The sequence below is a fragment of the Schistosoma haematobium genome, chromosome 1, assembly GCF_000699445.3.
Source record: "Schistosoma haematobium chromosome 1, whole genome shotgun sequence".
In the NCBI taxonomy this organism is placed as follows: Eukaryota; Metazoa; Platyhelminthes; class Trematoda; order Strigeidida; family Schistosomatidae; genus Schistosoma; species Schistosoma haematobium.
This window is the reverse complement of record NC_067196.1, coordinates 13,989,138-13,998,405: the sequence shown is the minus strand read 5'-3', so window position 1 is coordinate 13,998,405 and position 9,268 is coordinate 13,989,138. Positions and strand designations below refer to the sequence as shown.

Genomic DNA, 9,268 nt, shown 5'->3' with positions numbered 1-9,268 from the left:
GTTCTAAGCAGAGGAACCATGAATAATGGCGTACAGTTTTTAAAATGCACACTTTCTACCCTAAATAAAATGGTTAGACTGGATATTTACATCCTGTATATTTTTTCTGTAATCCTTATTTATGATTTCATGTAGCCTAAAACTACGTCAAATTTATTTACTCTGTTAAGTGCGAAATTATACAGGGTAACATAATGAAATATTAATTAAATTCTTCACATCGTTTTTTTTATGATAGATTACTTTTGAATATCAACATGACCATAAGATTAATTCCATGAAAGAACACTATTTACAGGACAGTCACTTTGATTTCTGTTATAATTCAGAAATCAGGTCTCATTGAGTTGTAAGCTTTGATTAAAACAAATAAATTATCCATAAATTTTATGGTAATGTTTATTCTTTAATGCAGTTCAATGTAATATTGAAGCAACCACTCATGTGGTTCAAATACCAACAGAGAGTTGTCATGTCATGTCTGATATCAATAAAAGGGAAATGTAAATATTCACGAATAACAATAATTATTGTTCCTTCGTATCTAAGTCATTTCTGTATTTTTCATTTTTCATGATTAGTGAACCGACTGTCATTGAGTTCACTATTATTTTAAGTTACCCTTTAACCGACATGAAAGTTCAAAAAGAGTTCTGGTCAGTTAAATAATTTTTTAAATCATATTACTCACAAGTTGATCTCAGGTAGGGTACTGTCGAAAACCAGGGAACACTAGACAGCCAATTCGTCCAAATATGGAATTTCTAAGTAGCGCGTACCTACTACATCATCTAAAGTGGAATCTATGACTTATAGACTAGTAGGTTGGCATTCTGGATTCACTTAATTTGTGATATTGTGTAGCCGTTATTTTTCTTGCCGTTGGTGATTTCTGTCTCATAACCGACATCGTTAAACCCCAAACTATGGGAAACACTATTCGAAGTTGGCTACTAGTAAGTAAATTCATACTGTATGAATTAGTTTTTGTAATAGCACCTTTTATATAACATGGCCTCAAGAAATGTGACAAGAATTCCATCATTCATTGAGTTTAAACGTTATCGGTTATAGTGCATATGCATGATTAGGACTTACCAAATTTTCGTAGCATATGCAGTCTCACACTTAAATTTTTTTTGGAAATAATCATTCGTGTATGCGGAAAGTGAGTTATTTAAATAATCGAATAATTAATTTTAATGGTTATCATGAGTTATTTGGAGCTAAACTACCATAAAAAACCTGGAAGCACTGGACGGCCGTTTCGTTCTAGTGTGGGACTCCTCAGTGGTGCAGATTCACGATCTTGCTTCGCGAGATTTAGGTTTTCCATGGTGGTCTAGCTTCAATCCATTCATGATTTTGACTATTAAAATCACTATAATATCCACAAAACCCTTTCTGATATGAATAATTAGTTATCTATAATCCAAGTTATTGTTGTTTAATTAGGTTGTAATGTGATTACTGGTCTAAGTAATTTGACGTTGTGATGCTTTTTTTAAATCAATCGTGCAATATGATATTGATCACTAACAAATGACAGATTATTGTAACTCAGTCTGATACAAGATCGCTTTCCTCCGAATCGATGATTAATAACATGTTTGACTGAAACACTGACTGACAAAGTTTTGAGTCCTGTGTGAGGTGATAAACTTTTCTAAATTGAAGATTCACATTGTTTTCCAGTGTAAATCTTCAGTATAGCTTCCTAATGATTAGCTCCGACTACCTGACATATTATTGAGCATATATGAATTTCTACAATTTATTACCAGTTAATATCATTTGACATTTCCTTTGTGAAATTGGGCTGCTTATCATTTACCAAAACAAAACCACGTAGTTTGATAACTAAGCCGTTGATTAGTACATACAACAGAATTGATCAATTACTTTTCAATCCATACCAGTATTTCAAAGATGTTCATTAAGGCTACATTAAGCTAATGAAAGGAAAATATTCTTTTTAGTTAATAAGACATTTTAATTGTTCAAATACTTAAATACAACTAAATCATTGTGAACTTATAATTTAGCAACAATATCCATCATTATTGAAACAATATAAATCGAGTATACGGTAATCATAGTTAGTCAACAACAATAAATAAGTAATTAACCAGAGAAATATCATTCAGCGGGTTTCAGGAATGACTAAGTGAAAAACAATTAACATTTAATGAACTAAATGGTATTCTACAGAATAAAAAAGCTCAATAAATAAGACATTTTTACCAGATAATTTGTTTTTTTTTGTTTTTGAATTGAAAAAAGTAGCAGAGTTCAAGGTTGTTTATTGTTAAATTACTTAATTTCATTCATAAACAGTAAAATGCTCAATATTCGAATGTTTGACCTTGTAGCGTTATTTAAACAAAGAAACTAAAGGAAACTATAAAATGTTGATAGTTATTATTCATAAAATGCTGCTAACTTTTTTGACTTTCGTTCGGATCAATAAAACTATCCATCTTTGCTTATAATACTTGTGAATTAAGGCAATATCGAGGTAATATGTACAGTATGCACATATGCCAATAAGAGATTGATCGATTGCAGTGTTAAACATCAATGGGAAGAGTCAAGTAAACAATATCATCAAGTGAATCTGATAACATATAGTTTATTTTTGTTAAGTTTACCTTGTTGAAGATGATCATTTATATTCATAAATAAATATAAGAATGAGTAATTGACATAGTTTAATATTCAAATCTATCTAAATTAAACATAAGAAATGGGTTAATGTTTTTCTTGGAGCTTTGTTCTCTGAGCTAGATGGTTTAGTCGTGGAGCTCAGAGAACAAAACTCCATCAAAATCATCCACCTGAGCTACAAATCTTCTCTACCATCGGGATAATGTTTGTTAACTTTCATTCAACTAATTAAGGTATATCGGTTAAAAATAATAATAAATTGTCAAGATTTATGTTGAATCAAACTTATTTTAGACAAAGATTAATAAAGGAATTTCAAATAAATAACCTGTCTTGATAGGTGAATATATTTTTATATCATTTTTGATTGGTTGAATTCAACAAAACAATATGAAATCATTATTCATGTGATTGATTTCAATTAATTTTGAAAAAAAATTGGCGGATTTCGGAGACAAAAGGTTTGTAGTTTATCAAAATTTAGAAATACTGACACATTAGTTAGTAATTAGGGTTTTAGCCTTTTTTAAAAACGCTGGAACATGTATAATTATCAGGTGTTAATCAAGTAACAGAAGAACGTCAATACTCTTTATTTTGAATAGACAAAGGAAAAAAACAGTTTCGATTTTAGGTAACTCTCTATTCATTTCTGCTTTCATTTACTTTAGGATAAGGAATTCAATTCTATAGCCTGTTTATAGGTAGTTGACTTGTACCATCAACTAACTTGTGTTTGGAGCTCATTGTTATTCCTTGGAAAGTCTTTAGAAGCCAGGAAGCGGGCTGGAGATATTTCAAAATATTAAAACTCTTTGTAAACTTTCTGAAGAAATCTAGAAACTGACTGAGTAAGCTTTCCTTATTAGGATAAGACGATTTTAATGAATTTATCAATTTTTGGGTGCTTGTCAGAATGATTGGAGGTCATACATAGTACCATAGATACCTTCCTTTTTAAATTTCTGAATAGAACGTCTTCTATACTTCTGTTTTGTTTCATATTCAGAGTTTAACGAAAGGAAGACTTTTTGGGACTGCGAAGTGACTAATAAGTCGGTGTATGAACGTTCAAATGCTAGTCTTTCAGGCTATTGGGTTATAAGTATTAACTCTAATAATGTGACAACCCTAGATACAAAACATTATTCTACATTTCAAGATGATTTTACATTTAAAAAGATTCCTTATTTACTACTTATCAGTATGATATTCTTGCAATTTATGTCAGTATATGATTTTCAAACTGTTTATTCTACTGAAAAAATATATATCCCTTAATATTATTACTGATAATTGTCATATAAGTAGTGAAATAAGATCGATTTAAACAAAGCTCCAAAGAAAAATGATCATTTCTGGATGTTAAACATAAAATGTTTTTCCTTTCACTATGATTTGTTAATGTAATAGTTTTTTTCATTATTGTAGAAAATATAACCAAAGCTAGAATTACTTACATAATCATTTATATTAGATCAAACATTTTCTCAGTTTTTTGTTATAAAGATAAATATCACATCATAAGATTGAAAAGATCAATAGTTTAACAAGATAGGTTTTTCTTAGGATTTAATGTGGTCAGGGTTCAAAACACATCCATTCAATTCTTATGATTTTAATCAGTTATTGTAAACTGATTTTAGTTAAAGAATCAGTGGTTACCATTTAATACTCGATAACTGTTTCTTATCATAAACTGAAACCACATTCCATCAAATTTAAATTATTGTTAAACCTTTCAGAACATACAGCGTATAGTTAGTATTTAACTACTTAGCTTTGATACAATATTTTATAGTTTTCTTTTCATTTATATTAAACAATGAGTAGGACTGATTATATGGGTGTTTATCTAAAGAATACCCAGAACCTGTAGGTACTGAGTATGACTACGTTTATCACAGACACTCAGAATAAAACAAGGCAGTGATTCACTTCTCTCTGCCTCGAATCAATCCTTCAATTCAACAATATTTACAAACGATAATATGAAATGCCTCTTGAAGCCAGTCACTAGTAAGCAGATGATTATGATCAGAAGGGGTTTTGTGGAGATTTGAGTAATTTCAATAGTTGAAATCATGAGTCAATCAAAGATAGACGTTAACACCGTTGGATGCCGGTTCTGTGGTCCGATGGTTAAGCGCCCGCACGTGAAACTGATAGGTTCTGGGTTTGAATCTTGCGAGGGTCGGGATCGCGGGTGCGCACTGTCGAGGAGTCTTATACTAGGACAAAACAGCCGTCCAGTGCTTCCAGGTTTTCCATGTTGGTTTAGCTTCAATTGACTCATGATTCCAACTACTGAAATTACTAAAATCTCCACAAAAACCCTTCTGATGACAATATAAGACATTATATTTATATCAAAATGAATTCATTGGTTATGAATTACATTTAATATCAGAAGGGGTTTTGTGGAGATTGTAGTAATTTCAACAGTTGAGATCATGAGTCAATTGAAGCTAGACCACCATGGAAAACTTTCATATATTCGGAAGTAGAAAGGTGATGTTGTAAACTTTGAATAATTACAAAACATTTAATTGAGATGAGATGAGATAGATACATGACCAAAAGTGGAAAAGAAAGTTTTGAAAATACTATCTAATTGTGCTTTCAGATTATGAACAGCGAATATAATAACCCGTTGTAAGTTTAATCAATTTTTTCAATGACAATATCTTTCTTATATTCATTAGTCTCATTTATAGAACCATCAATCCACATTTCTTTCTATTCTATCCTCTTTATTTTTTTTGACAAACCAATGTATTTCACTGGTTGGAATCATGAGTCAATGGAAGCTAGACCACCATGGAAAACCTGGAAGTACTGGAAGGCTGTCTCGTCCTAATATGGGACTCTTCAGCAGTGCGCATCCACTAGTGTATTCATTTTTTTTCAATTATTCTTATAAGAATAAACAATAGTCATTTCAATTGAATTTATTTAAGATTAGAATACATGAGAACATTTACAATGATGTTAATCACATGGAACAAATGTTAGTTGTTGTTAGCAATAGACTAAACAAATCGATGTAATTTTAAAATGAAACAAAAATGTCTCATAACTAAGATGGTTACTAGTTGATAAATTTCTTGTTATGTACGGGTTTTGCGAACTATCCTTCTTTTACCTCATAACATCATTTTATTGTGTAATCTAACTGACAGATTCTTTGTTTTATTTTAACTGTTATCATAAATTTTATTGGTCTAACTATTTGTTTCGATATTTCGTAACTAAGTGGATAACGCGATAGTATTTGAAGCGAACGGTATTGGGTTCAAGTTTTAGAGTGAACATCAACTCTGGTATGCAGGTACATCCAGCCGACGAATCCCTGATAGGACAAAACGAGCGTCCTGGATTCCACTGCTAGCTAATATCTATCTTTGTTTATAAAACTATTGTTTATTGTTAATATTATTATGAATATTTCCCTACTGATTTCTGACGACTATTGATTAAAGTTATCAGTTTGTTTTCAATAATGATAATTAAATACGCTACAATACAGCTCAACATAATGCACTCAATGTCTAGTCATTTAGACTAGTGACCGCATTCGAAGTTGATTGGTTGACTATCATCAGCACTAAGAAAGACTTAATATACATGACATCAGTCAGTTGTAAATAAATACACAAATTTGTTTTATCTTATGTAATGAAAAATATGAGAGATTTAGAAAATGCAAAAGAAAATATATCTTTTTTATCTTCGCTTCGTTTTCTATGGATGATGAATTTGTATTGAAATTAGAGTCTGTAATAGAATGCGATATGAATCATAAACATTTCAGTTACTTAAGCAAAGATGGATAGTGGTTAACAGTGGAATGCAGGATGCGCGTTTCGTCCTATTTAGGACTCATCGGCTGAATGCACTTGACTTAAGGCTATACCGAGGCAGTCCGCACAGGATGTAAATATGCCAACATGAGACTGATCAATCGAAGTCCTAAATTACAGCGAGAAGATAGAAGTAAAACAACAATAAGTGAATTTCAGTTACTTGTTTAATATGTTATAACTGCTAAAAATAACTGGTAATTGAAACAGGAAACATTATGGTTCGGATAATATAATGAAGAAAAAACTAATGGGAGATAAAAATATATATTACCATCTGTTGTATTGGGGTCATCGCAATTGTTGTGCGGAAAAAGCCTCTGAGCACTTATACTAGGAACAAAGGACCCCTGCAATTCCCACGATGCGGAAGTAAGAACATAAGACTGGTATAGGTGATGATTTATCAGCCCCAAAACACGACGACGAACGATGATCAAAATAGTCTAAAATACACTCATTTACATATTGATTGCACACCCATTTTGATTAATAATTAGGATGAAATCGCATAAATGAAAAATACTTTGAGTTATAACAAACCACATACTAAGCATAGTTCATGTCAATGGAATACAAGAATATCGTATATTATACAGAATAAAATACCATACGAGAAAAGAAAACCGAATACTACACTGAATAATCATCACATTGAATTAGAATGGAAGTAATGTTGAACAAAACTTGTAATTAGTATATCAATGGAATTTCGACTTTTCTTGCCATCATCTCACCATCCACGAATACAAAAACTACTATGAACAAAATACACTCATTTATTTATCAATTTCACTGATATTCGACAAATTAGTTGATGGAAGTCACAAACAACTGAAATACACAGATTTATCTCAAAACACATACCCCATGTTATGCTGGACAAAATTCATACCAAATTATTACAAAGAAGTTTTTAACTGAATACATTTCATTCGGAAATCTAAAAAAAATCATTTATTGGATAAAAGTTATGCTAAATGAGAAAGAATCACAATTGATTGATGACTGGGTGGTGATCAATGTCATGTGTGTCAAGTCCTTCTTAGTGCAGATCGAATGCTATCGATCAAGTTGTACTGTGGTAACACAATTAAAAAACTGAGCTTCAAATTAAAATAATGCTGAACAGAAGTTCACACTGCGTTAAAAAACGTGATTTGAAGTTTTCATCCTGTTTTAACACAGTGCTAAATTGGCTAACAGTCAGTAATTAATCAATACTCATTTTTGGTATTATCAAAATGTTTCGATTTTGTTTATCGGTAACTATCTTCTAACCTGGACAACAACGGAAAGATTGAAAGTTGAATTCCTATTATCTATTTGAAATGGGATATTCTATTCATGAAACCTAAAGTTTCTTAATTACATATCCTGTTTTGTATTGTATTTATAAACTACTTAGAAAAATATTAAACTCATAGATCGAGTATTTGACATTAATTGGATTTCCTGAGATTCTTTAAATGATATCATTTCATAATAAACCCAACTGTATATATAATAAGAATTTGTAGTCATGCTTCATGAATTGAGTTTAACTAGACAACTAGTGAACACCAGGAAACGCTGGATTGATATTTTACTATATTCATTTGTGTACGTGGTTATGACCTTCATGGTGTTAACGTTAGATCATTAAGTTGATATCGAATGATTTTACAGTGAACTTTTGATATCATCAAACCATTGCTGATTTCGACCGCTGTTAAAAATCTTATTCTTGACAAAATTGAAAATAATGAGTTGAAGTAAATTTGTTAGTCACTTATTTCATTATGTTTCAAGTAAACATTTCTGTGTATGTGAATATTTCAGAACTTGCTAATGCTATGAGTAATTTAATCTACAAAGACTTTTATGTCTATATCCTTCAAAATAATCACATTTACTTTGAATGGGTTCTGAAATTTTCACCGATATGCTAAAATTACTGAGATGATTGAATTGCTTAAATGATCTAAGCTAATAATTATATGAATTATACGTTTGAGTTACCTATTAGTTCGTAAGAAAAGAACTTTATGTATGGTCAATTATCTTTCAGTGTTGAGTGTGTTATTATTTGAAATCATCAACAGGCTTGAGCGGATCTGTATTATCAAAATCAGACTTCAAAGGAGGAGACAGTTATGGAGACAGTGATACGACGTATCATGAAAAATATTGGACGAACATTAAACTCTTGAGATGGTGGAAAAGATTTGTAGCTCAGGTGAACTTTTACCTGAAGTTCGTGCTGATGATGTCGTTCAGAAGAACGATGAAAGCTCCACGACCAAACCATCAAGCTCAGAGAACAAAACTCCGCCAAAATCATCACTTTTAATAAATCAAAGGACAAAAAGGAACAATGCAAACTCTGTTTTGGCACATTTCGTAGATACCAGTCACTCACCATGTTGATATTAATTTCACTTTCAAGTTTATTTAAAAATTCCATTACAATTGTTTTAGATTTCCAAACTTTATCTTTTACATACACTAGAAGCTATAGGTATACACGTCAATAAACTCAATCATTTTGTACAGAAAAAGTTAGTTCATTCACTTAACTTACCATACTGTTTTTCTTAGTATCTTTCTCATAAAATGTTCATATCTTATTTAATTTTAATTAATGATTTCGTTCTACATAATCTATTTTTATTTGATAAATATTTTGAAATTAAAAGATAAATAGTGGTCAGCAGTGGAATCCAGGACGAGCGTTTCGTCCTATTTGGGGCTCGTCA

General features: G+C 30.8%; 1 protein-coding gene across 1 annotated transcript; it reads right to left on the bottom strand.

Annotated features, from left to right (window-relative positions):
- Positions 1–7,686: 7,686 nt before the first annotated feature.
- On the bottom strand, positions 7,687–9,268 carry MS3_00001134 (uncharacterized protein). Its single transcript, XM_051208637.1, has one exon. The coding sequence runs from the start codon at positions 8,974–8,976 to the stop codon at positions 8,641–8,643; it is 336 nt and encodes a 111-aa protein (XP_051073198.1). The 5' UTR covers positions 8,977–9,268; the 3' UTR covers positions 7,687–8,640.